Source organism: Carassius auratus, chromosome 41 (assembly GCF_003368295.1).
Source record: "Carassius auratus strain Wakin chromosome 41, ASM336829v1, whole genome shotgun sequence".
Classification (NCBI taxonomy): Eukaryota; Metazoa; Chordata; class Actinopteri; order Cypriniformes; family Cyprinidae; genus Carassius; species Carassius auratus.
In genome coordinates this window covers 23,593,068-23,619,285 of record NC_039283.1, presented here as the reverse complement: position 1 = coordinate 23,619,285, position 26,218 = coordinate 23,593,068, and the positions used below count along the sequence as shown (strand labels likewise).

The window sequence follows — 26,218 nt, the reverse complement described above, 5'->3', positions numbered from 1 at the left end:
TGACAATGCTCATCACCACCAGTTTTTGGTGGTTTAACAGTGCATTTATAATGGTTCAAAACAGATATTAGTACTTTTAATATGTTGACTTATTACGGTAATATTATATCAGTAAATAAAATACGGTACAGTAATAACGTTTATTGTGAATTCAAGTTAAGTCTGTAAAACCTAAAATATTTTTACCATTTTCTTACAGTGAATTTCTGGCAAACACAACTGCTGTTATTTTATTGTAAATGTCACAGGTTTTTTATACTGTGTAGTTTCAGTGCAGTACCTCCAACATTGTCACATTCTCTCCTGTCTCTTTCCCAAACCTGTCTTTCACACCCTGCCATGACTATGACCATGACCAATCCAGATGTTTCCATGAGAGCTTGACTGTCCATATGAGACATTTCGACTTGGCACTGTGTTTTATCCTTCCTTGAGAATACACATGAACACAGAACATCTAAAAACATACATAGCTCCTGCAGTGCTCATACATTGAATACAAAACCCCTCATTATCACACAAATGATGCTTCAAAAGTGTTTAAATACCATTTGGAGCCACAGTATCTCTTGCATACAATTCTGTATCATGCAAGCTTAAGGGTACCTCATTTTGATTTAAAACTTTAGTGTCTGGGTTTGCTAAATGTCTTCCACGCTCAATGAGGTCACAGATTGCTGCTGTAGCTATTGGGGCACATGCACACCAGAAACCTGGTCAATAAAATGAATCGCCACAAATAAAGTGCACTTTGAATGGTGGTAGTACCTTACAGGTGCTAATAAATTGTCATGTTGAGGAGCAGAAAGCTTTCTGTGATGCTTTAGTTCATCAGACTCTTGGAATACAAGAAGTGTAAAGAGAGCCTGTTGATATGGGAGTGGGTCATAGGGTCGCTGTTTGTTGTACTTTGCTGTGTTCACGTTGACCGAGTGTGCAGCTTGCGTGTTTGCAAACCTGACCAGGCTCTAACGGCTGACATTAAATGATTGTAATGACTGATTTGTCTGTTCCATGTGTTAACATGGAAGACCATAGAAGGAGGGTCTTTTTGCTACCTTTTATTTTTAAGTTTGTTAGAGATCGAGCAGCAGGTTCAGATAGCAGGGGAGCTTGTTTCCATGAAATGTTATCCCAGGGCTAAACAGTTTTACAGTGCCTCTTTAAGGATGTTGGGAGAAGGATTTTGATGATTGTGCTTTGTGAAGTTACAATCCTCATGCAGAAGCCAGGAACAGTTTGTTGTACCTCAGTTAATGGGTTAACCTTAACCCATTCTTTCATTCCATAAAAAGGTCTATGCAAATTCTCTGGGAATATCACTTTTTAAATGTTTAAAATTCAACCTTACAGCATAGCGTCCATGAATGTACTCACTGTAGTGTGATGTTATCCAGAAAGCATGTGACCTACTCTGCATGTCCACACTCCAGACCACACGATGAGTGTGCAGTTAACCTTCCCTGCATATCAAAGCTTTGAGTCACAAATGAACATCTAAACACTGCCTTCCTCTACCACTTTCCTTTTTTCTCATCCCAACAGGCCTTCTTGCATCCCCCAGTCGGCCCCGGGGAACCTGGAGAACAGTAAACCCAGTGAAAGCCGTATGAACGGTGGCGGTGGCAGCAGGGAGAACAGCACTGTGGACTTTAGCAGGGTGAGCTGCCTCTACATCATGTCCTGTTGTAAATATTGTTAATGGCTATCACTTAAAGGAATAGTTTAGCCATTTAACTCTTATAAAAGAAAGCTGGCCATCACATGTGTCATTCCTGTATTCCTCTGCTTCCTAGTAGGAGAGTTTGTTAAATAATTGTGGAATAAGAAAGTTTATAATAAAGTTTATATATATATATATATATATATATATATATATATATATATATATATATATATATATATATATATATATATATATACATACATATACATATATATATATATACATACATATACATATATATATATATACACATATACATATATATATATACACATATACATATATATATATATATATATATATATATATATATATATATATATATATATATATACATATATATATATATACATATAGTTTTTTTAACAACAATAAGTCATTACTATTAGCCTATTATTATCAATATAATATTATAGTCATATTGAAATATATATATATATATTTCACAAGTGTGCATTTCTACAAACCTTGAGTTTTTCTGTCTTTTTTTTTTTTTTTTGGTTCTCAAAATTGTTCAGCCCTGGGTTTTGTTTTTGTCTCAGAAAATGCTTATCTAATATAGACCATAATGTAAGTAATCAGGTTCAAAATATAGATAATTATCACAAAATCATTCAAACTGTTTGGGAAGCATTCTTTTCACCACCAACTATTTTTAAAACATGTTATAATGTAATTTAGGATTTGCAAGCAGATTAAGTAAAGTATGGAGTTTAAATTTAAATTGGAGATTATGACTGTTTTTTGGTGCAAAACACTAGCTTTGTAAGTGGATCAAATGACCCGTTTAATTACTGGTGAGGAGATTATTCTCGCCATAAAAAGTCTCATGGCAAGTTGATCCAAACACTGAACACTCTCCGTGTCTGTCTGGTTGGTATCAGGACAGCCAATCACCTTTTCACTGTAGTTGTGGCTCTCTGGGAGGGTGCGGAAAAAGGCCTGCAGTAAGTCTCAACGCTGTTACAGTTTATAACCTGTCTTGCAGTGTGCCGTCTCATCATTGAGTGCTTCATGAGGATGTGTTTGTGACTCTGGTCTTCTGTGATGTCTTCTGGTTTTCATTACTGTATTGAGTGTTGTGATTAAATGATTGTTTGAAGTGTCTTGTGAGAAGGAGCAATGCTTCTTTTAACAATATTGTAGTACTGTGTTTCTAAATCTGAGGCTGTATTAAATCTTCTGTTGCCACTAGGGTAACATAAGTCTAGCAAATAATTTGTTTCTGTTAAAACATTGTGAATTATTGGTTTGAAAATCTCACAGTCTTATGTTTGTTTTTGTTTCAAAATAAAACAAACTATAGACCGATATCTTTTGGGTTTTTTTGTTTCTGTTTTTCAACAAATGTCTTCCTGGTTCTGGATGAATAACCTCACTGGAAGAAGATGGGAAGTGTTCTTTACCTGGTTTAATTTGATAGTTTATTTTGATTTTGCAATTGGTCCTGCACTTCAGATGATGTCCTGTTTTGTTAGGATTTAAGTGACATCTTCACATGAAGCCTGATCCTGGTTAGAAAAACGTGACTCGCTAAGAGGAAAAACATTTCTCCAGGCCAAACTGGTCTAGATTCTGCTGTCCTGTGGATTGTGAAATATCATTTCTCTGTCATGTGTCAGTGGTTTGGTGTATGATGTGGTTGTGCAATTGATGTTTTTGTTCATTGTCAATGGTTATCATAGAATAGTTTCTCATCATTTATATTTGTGTTTTTCATAGTTCACCTGAAGTTTGTTGATCACCATGTTAAACTGGCTTAACCAGAGTTATGCGGAAATTCAATTCCTGGAGTCTTGAAACCTGTTTTAATTGATGCATGGTTACCAGAAATTACCAGATTTGCCAGTAGACTACTTTAAATGCCAGCTTTTGTAACTTTTTCAGCTACATAACCCCAGTAACCCAAACCATTCTTGAGGTTCATAAACACATAAGCACTACGCACCTGATCTTCTACTTATCCGTGCTCTTATAGGTTGACATGAATTTCATGAAGAAAATTCCTCCAGGTGCTGAGGCTTCAAATGTTTTGGTGGGGGAGGTTGATTTCCTTGAGCGTCCAATCATTGCTTTTATCCGTCTCTCACCTGCTGTTCTTCTCACCGGACTGACTGAAGTGCCCGTTTCAACAAGGTAGCACTCTTTCACCCCTGAAAACATGGCTTGCTTTTACACAAACAACCATGAATTGTTTCAGTTTGTCTTTTATGGCTGGCTTTTTATGTGAAGCTTTTTATGCAACTTTTTCCTGAAATTTTATTTCCTCAACTATTTTTCTTTTTATATATATATATATTTTTACAGATTTCTGTTCTTGTTGTTGGGACCTTCCGGTAAAGGGGGCCAATACCATGAGATTGGCAGGTCAATAGCTACTTTAATGACAGATGAGGTGAGGTATCAACTTCGAATAAGTATTTACTAGTCTAGCGTATAGTTATATTAGTAGTAGTATAGCTATAACAGTAGAGCGTGGGTTCAATTACCAAAGAACGTATGAACTAAAAAGATGTATACCTTGATTACAATAGGGAAAAAAACATCTGTGGATGGCATAAATGTAAATAATAATGTTATTTGAAATGAATGAAAGCAGTGCTGTCAGAGATAAAAAAAAAAAAGTACAAGTTCAGTCGGTTATACTGACAAACGGTCCATAGAGATCAAGATATATTCTAGCCAGATGCTTTAACCATATTTTAAAGCCTTCCATAGCATTTATAGCATTTAGGATGTACACTTTTGGTCAAAATTTTGAGGTCAGTAAGGTGTTTTTTCTATTTTATTTTATTTATTTATTTTTAAGAAATTTGTTCATTTATTTATACAAGTATACATACATTTACCACTAGTGAAAGCAATACAATTTATTATGTTACAAAATTATGTTTTTTGAACTTTCATCAAAAAATCCTTCGAAATGATCAGGTTACACAGATAACAGTCAACATTGGTAAAAGTAGGAAATGTTTCTTGAGCACCAGATCAGCATATTAGGATAATTTCTGAAGGATGATGTGACACTGAAAGCTTGAAGTAATCACTGCTGAAAATTTCAGCTTTGCCATCACAAGAAAATATTACATACTGTATCAAAATATATTATAATAGGGCGAAAGTTCAGCTTGTCTTTAGTCATAATCATCATTTTATGGTTGCAACAGTTCCATTTAGTTCTTCATAATCACATTTCCACATTTTCTCTAACACAATGCCAGATCTTTCATGATGTAGCATACAAAGCCAAAGACAGAAATGACCTTCTGTCTGGCATAGATGAGTTCTTGGACCAGGTGACAGTGCTGCCTCCAGGAGAATGGGACCCAACGATACGAATCGAGCCGCCAAAGAGTGTCCCATCTCAGGTAATCAACGCCTCAGAGATGTGGTGTTAGAGCAGATGTTTAGTAGTGTAACCAGAGGTTTGAAAGAAACCAGCTATGAGCAACAGGGTTAATGGGGTTGTTGTTGTCTTCTTTCATGTGTGCAGGAGAAGAGGAAGATGCCTTCCATGCCTAATGGCTCTTCTCCACTATCAGAGATTATCAAAGAAGAGGAACACCACACTGGTCCTGAACTCCAGAGGACAGGACGGTCAGAGCTAGTCCAACCTCCATCATTTCTATACTGCATGCTTTTTTATTTTATTTTTTTGCATAAGCCATGTTATTTTTTGAGTTTATCTATATTTAAAGCAGGTACCACTACAAGTTTGGATCCATATGAGGTGCAAAGCACAGAGAAATTCATGCCCTAAATATGGCTGATGGGATTATATACATGACTTACTTAGAGGTGTTGTTCTCTTATATTAAGCCAGTAAGGTGTCTGGACATTGAGGACATGTATAAATGTGTGTCAAACCTGAACCCTGGTGAACAAAGTGTTAGGGAGAGAGAGAGAGAACGGGGTGGTGTTGGATTTACTTAAGTCTCTTTTGATGAAGGAGAACCTTATTAAACGGGCATTAAATGGAGGGGGGTAAAAATGTTTTTATGGTGCAAATTTTGTAAGCCTTTCATGTTGGAGGTATTAAATAAAGGCGGTATATTTAACAGTGGCGCCCATCCTTTGATGTGCAGCTTAAAATGGTCGGCTGGAGACAGTTGTGTAAGAGAGACGTCCATTAAGACGTGTTTTAAGAGCTCCAGAGCGCTCTGAAAATACAGCACACCCCATTAGTACAAAATGAGAAGCCCTTATAATATCATTTCCAAATGCATTTGCTAATTTTATTTCCATTAACGGTGGTATTTTACATAGTTAACTTCACTGTTATACCCAACAGTCATTCATCATTTTCTATTTATTAGAAGTTAGTGGATATGTAAAAAGACAAAATATATAACAACAACATTTAACAACCAATTTTTTTTTTACATTTTATCCTTTTATTTTCTTTCTTTATCACAGGATATTTGGGGGTCTGGTGTTAGATGTTAAGAGGAAAGCTCCGTTTTACTGGAGCGATGTGCGAGATGCTCTCAGCCTGCAGTGTCTGGCCTCCATCCTTTTCCTCTATTGTGCCTGCATGTCCCCCGTCATCACCTTCGGAGGCCTTCTGGGGGAAGCCACCAAAAACAACATAGTGAGTCAGACTTGCAGACTTGGTTCTGTCTGGAAAGAGTAATGGAGGATTATTCTATTGAGTGGAACATTGAGCATTTAGCATACTCCTTCCCTATGCCTTAAAAGATATAATTTCTGCTTCCACAGAATGTGTTTATTCTTTGTTTGAAACTCTCCCACATTGTCGCTAACATTTTTTTTTGTCTGTGTTTGTTTTAGAGTGCCATCGAGTCTCTGTTTGGAGCTTCACTGACTGGTGTGGCCTTCTCCTTGTTTTCTGGTCAGCCTCTCACTATCCTGGGCAGCACTGGGCCAGTTCTAGTCTTTGAGAAGATTCTGTTTAAGTTCTGCAGGTGAGGGAGACTCACTTTCAATATAATGACACAATGTTCACCATTTTACATTACATTAATATGTTATTCTCACATTTTAGAGGTTATGCTGAAAAACTGGAACAGTTTGTGACTATTTTATGTAGTTGAAGTTTTATGTGGTTAAATTTGAGCTGTTGTATTACGTTCCATGAAATGATTCATTAAGATGAACAGTTTTGAACTGACTCGAACTAAACCAAACTTACATTACCAACGTATTGGCCAAATAACAATATAATGAATATCATTGTGATTAACTGAATCCTTTATTTTATTTAGCTTGCAAACTTATATATTAATGAATGTTGAGTACTTCACACTGACATTTTTATGAAATATCAGCACTCTTGTCATGCTGTTTGTCCAGTCAAATTATTGGCTTTTAACTAACAAATGTTTAAAAAGTTAAAATATATATAAAATTATCAAAAAGAATAACATATGACATAACTACAATTTAGACTAGAAAAACAGTTTTGATTGGCTTCTTTTGTGAAAGGTTGATTTTTATACTATGAGTACCATAGCGCCATCTGCTGGTACAGGAAAGAGTTGATGGAGCAACACACATTTTAAGTTCAGTACAGCCTCATTTTGATCCTACTGTGCAATTATACAAACCCATCAGTGTCTGTATGTTTTTTGCAGCAATACATAAATAAAAATGCATAATTGTTTGGTTTCAAAAGTCCTTTTATCCCTTTCTCTATACAAAAACACATTGCTGGTTATATGAATCCCACAGAAGATACTTATGTTTCTTAATTTAGCAGATGCTTTAATCCAGATAGTGATATATAACATCTGTTTGTCTCTCCTCAGTGACTACGGTCTGTCCTACCTCCCTCTGCGCACTAGCATTGGCCTGTGGACGGCCTTCTTGTGCATTGTGTTGGTTGCCACAGACGCCAGCTCTCTAGTGTGCTATATAACAAGATTCACAGAGGAAGCCTTCGCTGCTCTCATCTGCCTCATTTTCATTTATGAGGCCTTGGAGAAACTCTTCCAGCTGGGGGAGATGTTCCCTTTCAACATGCACGACAATTTGGACAACCTCACGTTTTACACGTAAGGAAATATTTACCTTGCTTTTGATTGTTTTATGTTATGCAGTATGTTTATTATGTGTTACATTTTTTTTTCTTAGATGTCAGTGTTCACCTCCATCCAATATCACAGAGAAGATGGTTCAGGCTTGGAATCAGTCAGATTTTAATCCTGAGACCATAAACTGGAGTGAGCTCGATGTGCCAGTAAGCATTTCTTTCGTCAGACTACGGTTGAAGTGTTTTTAATAATGCTGCCAAAGTTAACATTAGAAGGAGAAGTATGATAAAGGCATTAAACACTGACTTAATTTTATCTGTCCAGTTTCAAAAGACATCAAAATAAAGTGGACAGTCAGAATAAGGACAGTTTTAAGTATGTTTTTTTTGTAAATGAAAAAGAAACAACTTTTTTACAGCTATTTTTATTTTTCTAAATCAAATGCCTGTGGAGCTTTTCACAAAAGTAAACTAATTTTCTTTTTTTCTTTCTTTTATTGTGCTGTTGTTTTTTATCTTAAAGCTTAACATCTTATATATAGTTGCACTAGAATCCATATCAAATAAATCAAATATATTTAATTATTACTTGCTATTCATTTCTCTTTTTTTAAAGGATTGCAAGAAACTCCAAGGCGAGTTTGTGGGTCCTGCTTGTGGGCATAATGGCCCGTACATCCCTGACGTATTGTTCTGGTCTGTCATTCTGTTCTTCACCACTTTCTTCCTGTCATCCTTCCTCAAGCAGTTCAAGACCAAGCGCTATTTCCCCACTAAGGTCAGTAGAGTCATGTGCAGATCATGTGCTGATAGAGTGTTATTTACTCTAACCTTTAGTTTCTGTCCTCCAGGTCCGCTCTTCAATCAGTGACTTTGCAGTTTTTCTAACCATCTTGATTATGGTCTTGGTTGATTACCTGGTGGGCGTCCCCTCTCCTAAACTACACGTCCCAGATACCTTTGAGGTACTATAAATGTAATTGTCTATTATTAGTTAGTTTTTGGTCATCTTAATTTGATGAGTTGTTGAACTAGATTTAACAAAACATGTTTGGCTGGTTTTTGGACTTTTGACCTTTGACCTTTCCACTCTTCTAAATTTGCCCAATAGTTATTTTACAAAGCAAAGTTGGAACAGTGTTTCTCAGAAGCTTTATATCATCGAAAACAGTTTAAATGAGTGCATCATCATGTGAATGGAGGCAAAACTTTGTTGTAAATAGTCCATAATAAACAGAAAAGGCACTTAGCAGGTCTTCGTTGACTCTAAGCCACTCCAGCTGTTTCTGCTTTCTGTTATCCTGCTGAGCTTTGACTGTTGATTTAACCTCTCTTGTTTTTCTGTAAAGCCTATGAACCAGGTGCTTCACTTTTTTTGGAAGTATTGCCCTTTATCAGTAATGCTCAGTAGTTTAATAATGTTAAAATGTTAGGAAGTTGATACTTTTATTCAGCTAGGACATTTTCAATTGAATAAAAGTGACAGAAAGTGATTTATAAAGTTAGAAAAGCTATTTCAATTTCAAATAAATGCTGGTCATTAAATGTCATTCAACTGTGTGTGTTTTTAAAGATTAGCTTTATTTGAATATTAGATAATGGCAAAGGTGGTCTAAATGTAAAAACAGGACAAATAAGCATATATAAAATTGAAAATACAATACAGATACCAATAAAGTAAGCATTCTCTAATATAAACTGATAACTGATATTACACAAATAAATGTGCATCCACATTAAAACACATTTTATGTTTATTATAAAGTAAAGAACATTAATGTTAAGTGTTTTCCTTCTGTCCAATAGCCCACCTCTAAGAGCCGGGGCTGGCTGATCTCTCCTCTGGGCGATAACCCAACATGGACGTTGTTTGCAGCAGCCATTCCTGCCCTTCTGTGCACCATCCTCATCTTCATGGATCAGCAGATCACCGCTGTCATCATCAACCGTAAAGAACACAAGCTCAAGGTCAGTTCGGGCCCCGATCCTGTCTGTCAGAGAACTGCAGTGGTCCTGGGGCTCATGATTCTGTTCTTCTGCAGAAAGGCTGTGGGTATCATCTTGACCTGCTGGTGGTGGCCGTGATGCTCGGTGTGTGTTCTGTGATGGGCTTGCCCTGGTTTGTCGCTGCCACCGTCCTCTCCATCTCTCATGTCAACAGTTTAAAGGTGGAGTCTGAGTGCTCAGCCCCGGGAGAACAGCCCAAATTTTTGGGTATTCTTGAGCAGAGAGTCACTGGGCTCATGATCTTCGTGCTTATGGGTCTGTCTGTCTTCATGACATCTATTCTAAAGGTATGCCTCTGTTTAACTGTATTTTTAATTGTCATTTTTATTTTTCTTAATGAGTTTGTTTCTAATTTCTCTCTAGTTTATCCCAATGCCCGTGTTGTATGGAGTGTTCCTCTACATGGGTGTGTCCTCACTCAAAGGCATACAGGTTAGCACACTTTATTCAATTACAGGATTGATGCACGTCTTGTACATGCAGCTGAAACGAAGGCTATGATGAATGTGTGGTCATGTTGTTTGTGTATTCGTTGCACTGCAGTTCTTTGACCGTATTAAGCTGTTTGGGATGCCTGCAAAGCACCAGCCTGACTTGATCTACCTGAGATATGTGCCGCTGTGGAAGGTTCACATATTCACAATAGTTCAGCTCACCTGCCTGGTACTGCTGTGGGTCATCAAAGCTTCTGCGGCCGCGGTGGTCTTCCCTATGATGGTACGTTTAAAATTCTCATAGTTCCCCTTTACACCTGGTATTAACCAGCGGTTTGTGTATTTGATATTGAGTTGTGTCTCCAGTGTGATTAGATAACGCTTACCTGCACAAAAAATAAATCACCATTTCAGATGTTGTGTAAACTGAAACCCTGACCGATATTCAAAACACTTCAAAATGATAGTTTGTCATTTCTTGCTGCTTTTTATTTTCTTTACAAACAATTCAAAGGGATTGGAATGGTTTTAAAGAGTTATTTTTGAGTAGAAAATTTGGATTTCAAGTGTAATCCAGTAAAATCCTACAATATATAATGAAATATTGTTGATTAGATATCTTTTTCACATTGCAAGAATAAAATACACATAACAGCTCCATCAAAGTAATGTACAGTTTATGATTATTTGTAGTATAACCTAATTATTGCATATTATTTGTGCAGCTTTCTTAATAATAAAAGAAAATCTAATTTATTTTGCTCTTGCTACATAAAAGTTGATTTATCTCAGAGAGAGAGTTAAGCACATCTATGCATGCTCGTAGATAACATTTAGAATTATTTATTTTTTAATCATTCAGATTCTACTGCTAATCATCAATTTTTACATGTTTTAGTTTGTATTACATGGTCTTGTATTTGCCTTCTGTAGGTTCTTGCTCTGGTATTTGTGAGGAAGCTTCTGGATTTCTGCTTTTTGAAGAGGGAGCTTAGCTGGTTGGATGACCTAATGCCAGAAAGCAAGAAGAAAAAGGAAGACGACAAAAAGAAAAAGGCTAAGGAGGTACTTGTTCAGGATGTGGATATTGCACAGTGAAAGTTTAGAGATAGCTGTCCCATTCCCTTTTCATAGGCATTTAACTTTATCTTCTCTTGATAAAAAAAGAGACCTCTTGATGTGTGTAACCAGGAAGCACAGCGCTTGATGGAGGCTGAAGGAGCAATGGAGGGCCCCTATGATAATGGTGATCACCTGGAAATCCCCGTGAAGAGCCTTAAAGTCAGGTTGGTGAAAGTACATCGCTTATATATAGTTAGATTTCACAGGATGTCTTACATACTGCAGCTAAAGCATTTCTTTGTTGTGGGTTTCTTTCAAACACCCTGTGTTTGCATCATTCAGGGGCTCATTCAGTAAGTTTTGGCCTGTTTCTTTTGAAACAGATCTGACAGCGTAGTCTCCGACACCTCATACGAGGAAGACACGAGCAGATTGGTTGGTCTTTTGTCTACTTGCAGGCCTGCTTGAGTTCTGGTTACCACATACTTTCTCTTTACAGCTATTAATCATCACTTACATTTAATTAACGCAGAGTATTTTACACTGTGTGAGTGCATTGTTAAGAGTCAAATCTTCCTCTAACAGCTCAGCTCCACTCATCGTCTCCCAATGCAGAACAGCTTCAGATGATGCTTGTTGCTCATGATTTACATTGTAGGGCTGCATTATTAATCGCATGCGATTGTCAGGCATGTCGCGTCAGTAAAGCTGGTTCTGTGATTAGCAGTAAATGTTTTACCACCTGCTTTCAAATGGAGCGGCACTTACTACACAGAGCTATAGTTCGCTGACAAGCTATGCAATATCGCGTTCATAATCTAATGTGATTCATCTGCGATTATGAACGCGATATTGCGTAGCTTGTTAGCGAACTACGGCTCTGTATATTAAGTGCCGCTCCGTTATAATATTTACTGCTAATCACAGGACCAGCTTTACTAAAGAGACACACATAACAATTGCATGCAATTAATCTTGCAGCCCTAGTCAGTTTATGCAGTTATGTGGTTAGGTACAGGTGCTGGTCATATAATTAGAATATCATCAAAAAGTTGATTTCACTAATTCCGTTCAAAAAGTGAAACTTGTATATTAAATTCATTCATTACACACAGACACACTTTTAATTTTGATGTTTATAACTGACAACTAAGGAAAATACAAATTTTTTGTGAAAACTTGTATTTGACCTGTAAATCATGCTTTTTACAGTAATTTTACAGTTTAATGTTACCATTGCCCTACACTGCTCATATGGCATTAATTTTATTTGTGTCTTAAAGTTCTTAAAGTCTTCAATTTGAGCTAAAAATCTTAAAAATAATCTGATTTTACATTAAGAATAAATTACAATTTATAAATGTACACATTTTTAAATGGTCTGGTGTTATTAAACCATTACATCTGTTAAAGATTGCACTGATTTATCTTTGAGAGTCCGAGGATTGATTGTTGTTCTTGTTTGGGAAGTTCGGTCCATTTTGTCTCAGATCTGCTTAGTGTTCATTTCATAGTTACTTTATCTTATCTGGAGGGGTCTTATTGAAGAAAAACTATTCCAAACGGTTGATTTGCTTTCAGCAAGGGAGCAAGTAGACATTTGTCTATCTGCTGGTGGAGATGACGCAATCAAGGTGCTTTGATTACTAACATGACAAATTGCTCATGAACATCATCACAACAACATTAAATGCTCACCTCTGAAATAACACACGGGTTCTGCGCTGGGAAGGCTTTCCTTGGTTCATCTCATGTGATTTCCTTGCTTTATAAATCAAAAGGCCATCAAGCACAGTGCTGGTGAACAGGAAGAGAAATGAGTGTGTTAAAGTGTGGCCGACCAGCTGTAAGTGCTCTGATGTGTCTTTTCTGCAGCACTGACCCCTCTATGGTTAACATATCTGATGAGATGCCCAAAACTGCTGTGTGGAAAGCTGTTGCCATGAGCTCTGACAGTGCCAAAGTATTGAAACCTAGTGCCAGGTATAGCCATTGACCCTCTAACCTCGTGCTTGTTTTTCTCCTGCATAGCTGTACAGAACAATGGTATATTTTTCATCAGCCTGTTTGCCCAAGTTTACATTTTAATCTGTATTGTTAAATTTGATTCAGTGCAACTACTTATACAGGACAGTGTTTATGAATAGTTTATTTATTGCATATGATGCCTATATAATTCTAAGTATATAAAACATTTATATTCATAAAGTTTATTAGTTTATATGAAATTGTTTGGCATAAAGGAAAACAATAACATCAATTTAAAACTAAAAATTATAATATTGTTTATTTATTTTATAAAAGTATATTTTTAAATAAAAATAAAAAAATACATTTTATAAAAAATATTAGTTTGCTTATTTTTATTTATCATGTTTTTATTTATTACCTTCATGTGACCAGGCCTCTATCCATTGTTTATAAATTTGCTGGATTTGCTTTTAAATATTCCTTTGAATGACGTTGTTTGCGCTTCATTGGTTGTGATATTGTGTGTTACAAGTATGACGATATTAACATTTAGAAAAATGTTGCTGGGAATCTGCTTCGAATAAATATTTCCTTAATCTTTTGTTTTTGTTTTACAGAGAAGAGAAGATGGTTTGTATTAAGATCAATGTAGAAGACGAGCAAGGGGATAAATGTGTGGATACAGAGACATCTTTATGATAGACAGACTTTAAGAGCTCACTGTGGACACTTGCAGGGCCCTTCCCAGAATCCTCTAGTCTGGAACAGTGTTGCTCTGTTCCTTTGGCCCTACCAACCTGCCTAAGTCCAGCCAAAGGTAGAGATGCCCGAAAGAGGGCTGAGAAATGACTTCCAGGTATATTTATCTAAGTTTCTATTTTTAACCAAACCAACAAACCTTTTTATTTTGTACTTTTAGTTTTTAATATGAATAAAGCACCATGATTTCTAGCATATACTGTAGGGTATGTTATGCAGAACTCAAGACTCTTAGGTTTCATATTTTTATTTCATTTAGTTATTTATTTTTTCTTGAGATAGATATGAAGACAAAGTCTTTTAGAATTAGTTTTACACTCCAAAATCTTATTTCTCATGGTACCACAGTTTTCAGATTATCACCCTGGATGTTTTTCAAGTACATTAAAATGATGTTTGTTGCAGGGTGCTGCTTTTTTTTTTTTTTTATATAAATGCATATATGAGAAAACGTCTCACTGAGACCAAAGTTGGTGACATTAGGCTGCATGACAGACCTTCCAAACTACTGGGAAAAGAGTGTGCAAAGCGAACACTTCAAAATGTCACATGAAGGACATTTAAATATGAATTACAACGTAAATTATTATTATTGTGCTTTGTAACAATGTCATTCCAATTGACGGTCTGACAGATTACTTGATTTATGTACAAATTCTATATTATAACAGTCAGATTGAGAACAAAGTGAGATCAATTCTTGCAGTCACTCTGAAAATAAATAGCAGTTCAGAAAATTCAACCTTAAGTAATGTAAATTGAGAGTTTTCCCCCACGTTTATTTTTAAGTGTTTATATTAATTCTCTTTTTAGTGTTGTAAAAGAGAATTTTGTATTGTTAGTACTTATGATTTGTTCAATGTGTTAATCAACTAATTTATTAATGGTCATTTAATGGTTAAGCAGGCGATGCAGAGGTATGATGGAGGAAGGACTGCTGCAGTGTTGTTGGCCTGTCATTTCTTTCCTCTTCTGTTACTGGTGTTAATGTGCACTTTAGGTAGGCTTGCCATCGCGGCTGTAGGCCTGACAACAACTGATTTAATCTAGAGTAGTCTCAGGAAACTTTGCACTCTTTCCCCACACTTTGAAAAATGATCACATGTCCTCCTTTTTACTCTTCATTTTAATGAGACATGTCTTTTAATATTACACTGGACAAAATAGTTGTGCCATTGCCATTTTGTTCATGCCAAAAACATTTAACAGTCTACAGATGTTGACCTTTTTTGCAAAGTGTCAATTATATATATATAAAGAGAGAGAGAATTTCTTTTGAACTGGTTTATACTGCGTGAAAGCTTATTTCCACCATGGATAAAAAAGAAAAAGAAAAAAGGTAATTCAGATTTTCTTTTCTTGCAATTAAAAAAAATAAAAAAAATAATTGTGAATTGCAAGGGGGAAAAGTCTGAATTGTTAGATAAAAGGTAGAATCTACCTTGTATTTTTTAGTCTGTGGTGCAAACTTCCATAGGTTTAGGAGTTGACAAGTATAGCTCATTTGTATTTTGGTATACATGCAGTAGTAAACCAGCTTGCTCACAGCCCTTCATAGATCCTACAGTGAAAATGAAATACCTCTGACTGCTATACTGTATGTGAAAGCACTCTTTGATTTGTAAATCAGTAGGTTCATTCTGTACACTTTCATTCTTGCTGCAAGTTGCTTGTTAAATAATGACCAATAAATGCTGGAGTCTGTGGGTTGGAATAAACATGTAATATCCTCCTTCAGATTTTCAGTCATATGCAGTTAGTACCTTCCTTTAGCCTTTTGAAGTAAGACTTTGAACAAGTATTGCTGCCGTGATGTTCTGAGCTTCTGTCTGCACAATGTACATGTAATTTTACAGAAATCTGCTCAGTTTAGACCGATGTTTCCCTTTTGGCCAAATCAATATTTAAGAAAATGTAGGACATTTTAGTTTTGAATTTGTACAAAATACACACACAGGGGAGAGAGCTGTCTTTTGTAATGTTGAAGTTGTCTATTAAAGGAAAAATGGAAATGTGTCTTAAGCGTTTGTGTTGGTTTTTAATGTGTGGGATTTTTCCTGAATAATCCATAGTTCTACTGCGGGTTGCATGAATCTTCAAACGACAATAGATCATTAAAAATGGCAACATTTAAAATAAGTTCCTGATTATAGTTTTGTTTTGAACATGCTCTGATAAGATTACTTTTATCCATGCATTCACCGGTGCCTCGAACCACATATACGAAAAAAAGAAGAAAAAAAAAACAGAAGTACAACCGCAGAACTCATAAGTTAATAAGATAAGTCACACTATAACTAGCCCAAAAAAATTTTTTTCTGAGCATTAATGGGGACTATATAAAATTGTTTTACTCTTATTAGCAATATACAAATAAAAAAGGAACAAACTTAATCAGAGAAATAATCTGACCACATTGTGGTCATTGGATGAAAACACACACTGTGCATCAATTTCAACATCAACAATATACTCAGAAACAACGAAAAGATCCAATGAATGATTCAAATAACATTTAATTGGTGCAATAAAAAATGTTCTGATATGAAATGAAAAATCGAGTTCTAAATTACAACAGAATACAGTACAAATTGATATCTTTAATAATACTATGGCAGTGATTCCAGACCTTCAGCTTGGTTTTTAAAAGGATTATTATTACATGACATCAGATTAGAACCTGGGACAAAAACTTTTCTGTTACTATTTCCTGACTGTTGGGAAATGAGCACAAGACTAGCTAGCATTGGTAAACCTCAGTACAGATACCGCCATGATCTAAATTAAAATACAGCTGAGCAAGACATTTAAAGGATCAAAAAAACAAAACAATACTCTAAGATTCTCTAATACTGACCATGATTTCCACACATATAGAGTAAAAAGCAGTTTATTTACAACCACTGACTAATTAAATTGAGTTTTCAGATTTCTATCATAATCCTCCCTTAAACTATATATATAACTTTTTTGTAGGTCACTTTGGTAATGGCATCTGACCACAACAAAAGTAAATGTTAAAACTATACATGAAAAGTGTTTTACAATACTTCACAGGTTGAAAAGAGATTGAATAAAACATTTTTGCACAGGATTTAAGTTAACAATTCTCCAGACCAATACACAACTGTCAAACAGCAGCACCATCGATGGCAAGAATCACAGTCATCCCATTAAAGACATTTCAACAGGCATGAGAGCAGATGGTTAAAGGAATAGTACATCAAAACTGAAAATCTGCTGAAAATTAGGCCAACCAAGATGTAGAGGAGTTTGTTTCTTCATCAGAAAAGATTCAGAGAAGTTTAGCATTACATCACTTGCTCACCAATGGATCCTCTGCAGTGAATGGGTGCCGTCAGAATGAGTGTGCGTTTGAACAAATCTGTTTTGATGAAGAAACAAACTCATCTATATTTTGGATGAGCTGAAGGTAAGTAAATTTTTGGCAAATTTCATTTTTAGGGGAACTATTCCTTTAATTGAAAAGGGTTTGATTCAATACTGATTGACTCTCTCACTGCGGTTGAAACATCTCTTACAGCTTATCAAAACAAAACGGACACCAAAGTGGCAATAGCAGGGCTCCAGAAAACCCATCTGACCTGAAAAAAAGCTGTGTATATACACACACACACCATATCAAAGACAGGAAAACAGTAAGGTGATGGGAAAATTGCTGTTATCTCATATCTCTCACGGTTTTGGGAACTCGTAGGACTTTGTAAATGCTGTTGTGAAAGATAGTGGAGAAGTGAGGACGTGAATCCTTCCACATGATGGTGCAAAGTGGCACTTTTCCTGCATTCTGGGCATCCTCCACGTCCCAGATCTCAGGCATGCTGCAACCGGGCCTGGAGGTGAAGAAGAAACACACATGAGATAGAAGAAATGCTCAAACATTGGTATTAAGTCAAAGTATGCGGCATTTACTTGGAGCGTCTGGTGCACCACGAGTCCTCAAGGATGAAATAGTCCACCTGCAGCTTTATCAAGTTTCGCCTCACTACCTCAGCTGGCTTTCGGCTGTACATGGCATACACCATCTTTGTTCTTTCTCTGAATAAGGACAAAATTAAATCAAACGCTTTACAATGGCAGAACATTACTATAAGAATTAAATATTAATTAGGGAAAATGTATGTTAAATCATGTCTACCTCAATCCTGCATCTTCATAGTGCGGGTGGTTCACTATGGCTCTTCCTGTGGACAGTTTCACACTCGCCATGGTGGGCATTGCACCAGCAAACACAGCATCTACGGGAATATTACATGGATGCAGGAGTCAGACACTGCTCAACTGTTTCATTCTGTGCAGATGAACTGCAAAAGTTTCTTACTAGGCCTTGTGTTGTCCTTGATCCACTCCAGGAGCTCTTCCTGAGGTAAGTTACTGAATTCTCCTATGATGTCCCATTGACTCTGCAGATTGGCGATTCCTTGGACTGCCATGATGGACAATATTCCCACGACAGTCAGCTGGAGTTTAAACTTCTCTCCTACCCAGCCGAACAGCTGCAGATGAAATCAAAACATTAGTCACATCACATTTTTCATTTAAAAGCTTTTGCTCAAATCAGCTTCCTTGCATTGTGGAGATTTATGGGTGAGTGACAGAGCGTGAACGGTCAGTCACCTGTCTGGAGCAGATCAGACAGGACATGATGCACATGTGAGGAGTGAGGAAGAGCTTCAGTCTCATGATGAGCACAGCCAGCGCTGCAAACGCCACCAGCTGCAGACCGTGATAAACCAGCTAGACAAACATCACAAGATAAATACAGCCTCTGGATATCAACTTGTGTGCCATGGGTCACATTCATTTCTTATATATATATATATATATATATATATATATATATATATATATATATATATATATCTCAATTCAGAAGGAAAAAATAATACAACAAAAACAAAAAGCTATACATAATAAAACTAAAGCATCTTACCACTCCCTTTGCCAACATCTGGCTTCTGCAAAAGACAGTTATATTTTTTCCTTTCGTATTTCACATATTGTCTGTTTACTGTTCAAATCAAGCATGCCAGTGAAGTGCTGAAGATATATAAAATACTTACTGCTCCATTTCATCATGATCTGACTTTTCGGTCTTCTCATTTCTGAGGAACCCAATGATGTCCTGGATAGTCTGTACTCAGGAAACAAGGAGGAAGCATATGGAGAGAACTTTAGTGTGTAGATTTCCTTATGCTTATGAGAAAAGGCTAAACTCTATAAACCAACTGATAAACACCAAACCGACAGAAAACTTTAAACATAGAATATCGGTGCCTATAGATAAAAGCAGAACACGCATACCAAAACTTAAGAGAGGGAAATCATCCATTATTGAAGTGAAAACAACTCACCCTTCCAGCAATAAAAGCCACAATCAGCACGTTAACTGGAAGCAGCATGGTTTTGATGTACCGGATGAGAGTCTGCAAATACATCAAGCACAATGAAAAAAAGGGGAAACGGATGACTGATTGCAAGGAAATAGATCACATTACCCACCTCTGTTTCGATGAAGTCAAACTCAGCCGCACACGTGTACATCATTGTGTCAAAGTCTTTGTAACTTGTGAACTTGGATTTGATCAGACTGCTGATGTGGGCCTATATTTCAAAACAAAATGAAAATGTCAAAAGCCCAGCGGACCCCTGAAGCTAAAGCTAACTGATGTTCACAGCAAGAGAAAACAGCACTGCTCTCATTTTACTCACATCATCTGATGCCCCAAAAATCACTGAGAGCATGAACTTCAGAACAACAGTGGAGACCACCCATGCAAGACACTGCATGACCTAACACGAACACAATTGTTTTTTGGTAGTCAGTTCAGGCACATTTTACTGAGGCATTAGTCAATACTGGTGCTCTTACCCATGTGAAGAATCCAGGTTTGAATATACCGACCAAACGATCCCTGAGTGAAATTACGCCCTGAAATGAAAGCAGACCATCCAGTAAAACTGACATGTTTCTTCACAGTATGTTTGTGTTTGAGGTCACCTATTTGTAGGTACTTTGTACTTACTCATGGATACTTATTTGGCCAGACTATGGCACTATTTTGCCAGCATTTTCTACACGAGACAGCATTCATCATATCAGCTTCTGGTGTCCTAGAAACCGATTACACGTCCCTGTGTGCTTTCCTGAGCAAGTAGCAAATGAGCCTTTATCTCTCCAACTCACCCAGATGGAGATCAGTGAAGAGGCGTAGAAGGACGTCAGCAGCATCGAGTTCCCGAACATCAGAAGAAAACAGACAGCCAGGGAGATCTGTGAGGAGCAGTCGGTGAATCAGAAAGACAACATGAGCAATATTGTGGCTCCATCAGTCAAGTCTAGATCACGTTACATTACCATGTGTGTCACTAAGACGGACTGGATTTTTGCCGGACTCAGATATCCCAAGATGTATGAAGCAAAAAGTGATGCCACCTGTAAAACAAGCAAACATTCTTGTTATAGCATCCTTTGCTATCTTGCAGCAAAACAATTTTCTCATTATGGATGAAATTGAAAAGTGCATTGCATGATTTTCCTGAGACAGGCAATCATGTTATGCTGATCTACGGTAGGTTTTCTTCAGGTGGAGGTGAACTGTCTTATATTTCTATTAGGAAACTATCAATACTGTTTAAAAGTTTAGGATAAGTAAGATTTTTTTGTTTTTAAAGAATAATTTAATACTTTTATTCAGCAAGAATACATTAAATTGATCAAAAGAAACAGTAAACATGGAACAAAACATTTAGATTTTAAATGAGCATTTTTTTTTTACTTTCTATTCATAAAAGAATCCTAAAAAAAAAAAAAAAATAATAAAATAGAATAATATATATATATATACAGTATTGTTCAAAATAATAGCAGTACAATGTGACTAACCAGAATAATCAAGGTTTTTCGTATATTTTTTTATTGCTACGTGGCAAACAAGTTACCAGTAGGTTCAGTAGATTCTCAGAAAACAAATGAGACCCAGCATTCATGATATGCACGCTCTTAAGGCTGTGCAATTGGGCAATTAGTTGAATTAGTTGAAAGGGGTGTGTTCAAAAAAATAGCAGTGTGGCATTCAATCACTGAGGTCTTCAATTTTGTGAAGAAACAGGTGTGAATCAGGTGGCCCCTATTTAAGGATGAAGCCAACACTTGTTGAACATGCATTTGAAAGCTGAGGAAAATGGGTCGTTCAAGACATTGTTCAGAAGAACAGCGTACTTTGATTAAAAAGTTGATTAGAGAGGGGAAAACCTATAAAGAGGTGCAAAAAATGATAGTACTGTGATAGTTAGAAGACGTCTGTGTGAAGCTAATCTATTTTCAAGAATCCCCCGCAAAGTCCCTCTGTTAAAAAAAAGGCATGTGCAGAAGAGGTTACAATTTGCCAAAGAACACATCAACTGGCCTAAAGAGAAATGGAGGAACATTTTGTGGACTGATGAGAGTAAAATTGTTCTTTTTGGGTCCAAGGGCCACAGGCAGTTTGTGAGACGACCCCCAAACTCTGAATTCAAGCCACAGTACACAGTGAAGACAGTGACGCATGGAGGTGCAAGCATCATGATATGGGCATGTTTCTCCTACTATGGTGTTGGGCCTATTTATCGCATACCAGGGATCATGGATCAGTTTGCATATGTTAAAATACTTGAAGAGGTCATGTTGCCCTATGCTGAAGAGGACATGCCCTTGAAATGGTTGTTTCAACAAGACAATGACCCAAAACACACTAGTAAACGGGCAAAGTCTTGGTTCCAAACCAACAAAATTAATGTTATGGAGTGGCCAGCCCAATCTCCAGACCTTAATCCAATTGAGAACTTGTGGGGTGATATCAAAAATGCTGTTTCTGAAGCAAAACCAAGAAATGTGAATGAATTGTGGAATGTTGTTAAAGAATCATGGAGTGGAATAACAGCTGAGAGGTGCCACAAGTTGGTTGACTCCATGCCACACAGATGTCAAGCAGTTTTAAAAAACTGTGGTCATACAACTAAATATTAGTTTAGTGATTCACAGGATTGCTAAATCCCAGAAAAAAAAAATGTTTGTACAAAATAGTTTTGAGTTTGTACAGTCAAAGGTAGACACTGCTATTTTTTTGAACACACCCCTTTCAACTAATTGCCCAATTGCACAGCCTTAAGAGCGTGCATATCATGAATGCTGGGTCTTGTTTGTTTTCTGACAATCTACTGAACCTACTGGTAACTTGTTTGCCACGTAGCAATAAAAAATATACTAAAAACCTTGATTATTCTGGTTAGTCACATTGTACTGCTATTATTTTGAACAATACTGTATATATATATATATATATATATATATATATATATATATATATATATATATATATATATATATATATATATATATAATTTTTTATTCCAAAATGAGCACTGAGCAGCATAGAGCGCCCTCTCGTGGCTTCTATTGGTTCATTTCTCTTGGTTCATTTCTCTCAGTTCATGTCAAATTTTTTTTGATAAATAAGTCGCACCTGACTAGAAGTCGCAGGACCAGCCAAACTATGAAAAAAAGTGTATTTCAAAAACTTTTTTCAAATCTTACTGATCCCAAACTTTTTACAACTAGTGTATTTTAGTCAAACACTTATCCATGGATGTTAGGGACGAAAGGTTACAGAAGCAAAATGCAATATTCAGCTGCTTTCTTCAAACCACTCGCCTGAGTAAGAAGAACAAACTGAGCAAACTGCCATGGCAGCATGAAGAAAATATTGGAGATTCCCAGAGCCATCATGGTGTTCTTGCTTGGGTTCCTTGTCCTTAAAAAAATCAAAAATCCAACAAGATTAATTTTAATTGTACAAAATAATCAAACTTTGAATGAACATTAGCACAAACACTGCTTAAATATGTCTGGTGAGATTTCAAATCACGAAGAAAAAGGGTGAACATGAACATGAAAGGTTGAATATGAACGTGAAATTGCTATGATTACACCAAATTTGGGGAAGAAAGCAAGTTACCGGAGGATGTAAGTGAGCAGAAGCATCTGCAGAACCAGGAAGGGGTAGGAGAAGCTCTCTCTCAGAGGTGGTGTCCACATGACCCGAGTACTCTGGGATTCAAGGGTTCAAAAGAGAGACAGAAAGTCTGTAGTGAAAAAATTCATTCGCTTGAGATGCTTAGAAAACAATCTGCTTTACCTCTCCATGATTAAAGAAGAAACACAGAACTGTAACAGTGCCACCCAGTCGACTGCCACTATAAGAACAGCCAAAAAAGTATGTACATGTTATGATGTAGCTTTTAAAACCATGCTATCAGGATCAACTCATTTATAATCAAAACTAACTCAAATATGCACTTTTTTCCTTATCAATTAACTGACTCTGAGATGTTTCATCTAGGCTGCCTTACCTCAGATATGTTCCATAAATGAAGAAGAGGCTCATCATTGCCCCATTTAACAGGAACACAAATGTGACATAAAAGTATGCGGGATCCCCCAAACCTGTGGAAAAGCCACTCAAAGTAAAATATCCATGAAATTAAGAACTTTTGGCAGTCAGTGACACGGTGAATAAAAAGCACCTTCTGCTTTCACTTTTTTCTGCAGCTTAATACCACTTTACAAAAATAAACCCTCATCATGATGAGTGTGTTAGCAGAAGTGAAAGCTGTAAAAAAAAAACGTCAGCGAGTGCAAAAACAAAAAAAAGGTTCAAGACCTATTTCTAAAGCATGCACTTTAAATTACAACAATGAAGGAAAGTTTTCTAAGGCAGCAAGACAAATTAAAGGTGACTTTTATAAAGAAAAACTATTAAATTAATTAACAGGTCATGCATACTTCATTTGTGGTCCACAATCCAACTAAAATGAGTTGAGTCTGAATATCGTGTGGGGGGCTCTACAGTTATTTACAATGTACTTTAAATGCTTTTAAAATTAAACAACAAATAGATGTGTTCACCTTCACAACTTTCCACCGGATCTAGACCCTCCCCTCTGTTGATGTTCCAACACATCTTAGTAGGGATCCCAAAGAAATCCATTGTGCTGGTGTACGCTCTGTACCAGCTGGCCAAAACCACCTGCAAGTACAGAACAGAGCAATAAAGGTTTTTAACTTCAGAGCTCAAGACTTTAAGCAAATACTGTGGAATAAAAAGATTTCACTGATATTCAGAAGATGCCAAAGAGATCATCTCACCTCAGGGTACAAGTTAAACCTCTTTAGAGTGTTTATCACCAGAGGGTATTCAGTGAGGCGGTCGTTCATGATCATATAAAGACCGTCCATGAAAGAAGGAGCCTCAATGATGGTCTTAAAGTATGAGTAATACAGTCCCTAAAAAGACAAAATAGGATAATGCTGCTTTGAGAAAATTACCTAATTTAGCAAGATGTCAATTAAAGTTCAAGCTATGCATTTAACCAAATGAGTTGCAAGGTGAAGGAGGGCTATATATACACTGTAGGGCTAACTCAGGATAATACAGACCCTGTCATTACAATAGCAATAAATTACCCAAACCTATCTGGACAAACATAGTATATTACAGTTAATTATATAGTAATCATATTGGAAATGTGTAAATAAAAAAGGAGGCAACAATAACCATCTCTGTTCGAAAGGCCATCTCCTTTTCCAAGGACGACATGTGGGAAAAGTGTCTGTCATTTTCAAATATATGTGAGAGATGATACCTGAGAAACACAGGACAGTATTTATTTTGTCACAACAGGAGGAAATACTCTATGTTCAGAATTTAAAGATCTAAAGCTACTTACCAGTGTAAAAATCCCACAATAAGAGCTGTGGAAATAAACACATAAGGTTAGGTGACTGTCCAAAGACTGATCGCCACGGGACTCTTATCTGACCAAACAGAATGAGTCTCTATTAGATGATGTGATAGAAGCTTCCTACTTTAAAACAAATCAGTAGTTCTGGTCAGTAATTTCAACCAGTTAATATCTGTGTTAAAACTGCGGGTAGTTTATATGTTACAGACAAATAAATGTGTTGATGTTGGGTCATCATTGGTTAATAACTGAAGTTTTATGAATGAAATTTGATTGGTTGCTAACTAGAGTAAACATGTGAGCATTCCCCAATAACCTTGAAGTTTAAACTGGTAATTTGGAGTTTAAGAATAAATCCGAATATTAGTTCTATAGCGTTACATCTTTGTTGTTTACACGCGAGAGGCTACAAAACTGACACTGAGATCATGCTAGATGCTAATCTGAATAACCGTTAGCTAACGTTCGCGGCTAAGAAAAAACGCCTTACCGAGGACCAATACTGAAATTCCTCTTGCAAAAGCGGACGGGCTCAAACCTAATTTGTTTCTAATGAACCCCACAAAAAGTCCGTTTTTACTCAAAGCCGAGCACTTTGCATCTTTCACACGCTTGGTTTTGGTCCCCGACACGGACTGACTCCTGTCCTTCTCGCTGCTCTGGTCCTTGGCATTTGGTTTTCTGGTTTTAACTACCATGTTTTCATATTTCTGTCTGTTACAGGTGAGAGGCAGGAGCGTAGATACGCGATAAAACCAGTTGTTTGACTCTTCCTTGCGCCTCACATCTGTGGTTCTGCACAGTTTCAGTGCTGTGGGACTCCACTGATCTGTTGAATGAAGCGGCCATCGCCCCCGTCTGGACGCTGCGCTCAACTGTCCGCTTGACGTCGAGTAAACATGACAACGTGTTTGAATAACCCATGGTAACTCTGCACATACATAAACTGGTAGCCTATTTTATTCATTGGGAATTTACAGTGGTAATGAATTCCAGAGTTTAGGGGCAGCTACTGCAAATGCACAATCTCCCCTGTGCTTAGGACAGCCAGCAAGTCAGCAGACATCAAAGACCTGGATGAAACCTACAGTTGTATAAGACCACTAAAACTTTAAAACCCATTGTTAAACAGAGTGGAAGCCAAGGAAGACAATATGGGGGAAATATGTTCCCGTTTATGTGTTTGAGTTAAAAGTCGAGCTGCAGCATTCTGCACTAACTGCAATGTGTGAGAGTTGAAACCATCATAGAAGGCATTACAATAGTCTAAACGAAATGAAATAAAAACATTTAACAAAGCCTTAATCTTAGATAAAAGCCTTAACTGATAAAACTTTATGATTTGACTTTACTACAGAGTTTATCTGTTTGTCAAGTTTAAAATCCATGTCCATTATTATACCCAGATTTTTAACAGTGGATTTAACATGGGGAAGCAAAGTGCCCAGATCAATGTTAGAGGCC

The 26,218-nt window shown here is 36.7% G+C and overlaps 2 protein-coding genes across 2 annotated transcripts in view; one reads left to right on the top strand and one right to left on the bottom strand.

Annotated features, from left to right (window-relative positions):
• LOC113059335 (sodium bicarbonate cotransporter 3-like) overlaps nt 1-15,973 on the top strand; it is a 30,443-nt gene extending 14,470 nt beyond the window's left edge. Inside the window, exons 8-26 of the mRNA XM_026227761.1 lie at nt 1,565-1,660; nt 3,705-3,862; nt 4,034-4,121; nt 4,948-5,094; nt 5,220-5,323; nt 6,143-6,317; nt 6,518-6,651; nt 7,495-7,740; nt 7,820-7,925; nt 8,335-8,496; nt 8,570-8,683; nt 9,525-9,686; nt 9,761-10,012; nt 10,089-10,157; nt 10,269-10,442; nt 11,093-11,224; nt 11,351-11,445; nt 13,097-13,204; nt 13,810-15,973. Coding sequence (XP_026083546.1) covers nt 1,565-1,660; nt 3,705-3,862; nt 4,034-4,121; nt 4,948-5,094; nt 5,220-5,323; nt 6,143-6,317; nt 6,518-6,651; nt 7,495-7,740; nt 7,820-7,925; nt 8,335-8,496; nt 8,570-8,683; nt 9,525-9,686; nt 9,761-10,012; nt 10,089-10,157; nt 10,269-10,442; nt 11,093-11,224; nt 11,351-11,445; nt 13,097-13,204; nt 13,810-13,891 — 2,604 coding nt within the window. The 3' untranslated portion in view covers nt 13,892-15,973. The remainder of the gene's footprint in view (nt 1-1,564; nt 1,661-3,704; nt 3,863-4,033; nt 4,122-4,947; nt 5,095-5,219; nt 5,324-6,142; nt 6,318-6,517; nt 6,652-7,494; nt 7,741-7,819; nt 7,926-8,334; nt 8,497-8,569; nt 8,684-9,524; nt 9,687-9,760; nt 10,013-10,088; nt 10,158-10,268; nt 10,443-11,092; nt 11,225-11,350; nt 11,446-13,096; nt 13,205-13,809) is intronic.
• A 476-nt stretch (nt 15,974-16,449) lies between these two features.
• On the bottom strand, nt 16,450-25,452 carry LOC113059334 (probable C-mannosyltransferase DPY19L1). Its single transcript, XM_026227760.1, has 22 exons — nt 25,245-25,452; nt 24,740-24,764; nt 24,568-24,655; nt 24,159-24,296; nt 23,919-24,039; nt 23,363-23,456; nt 23,149-23,206; nt 22,969-23,060; nt 22,665-22,764; nt 20,331-20,408; nt 20,160-20,246; nt 19,845-19,904; nt 19,685-19,765; nt 19,475-19,576; nt 19,327-19,398; nt 19,036-19,106; nt 18,906-18,930; nt 18,590-18,709; nt 18,294-18,468; nt 18,111-18,210; nt 17,885-18,010; nt 16,450-17,805 (listed from the first exon to the last, which is right to left on the bottom strand). Exons 1-22 carry the CDS (start codon nt 25,450-25,452, stop codon nt 17,634-17,636), a joined length of 2,193 nt encoding a protein of 730 aa, XP_026083545.1. The 3' UTR covers nt 16,450-17,633.
• Nucleotides 25,453-26,218: the final 766 nt, after the last annotated feature.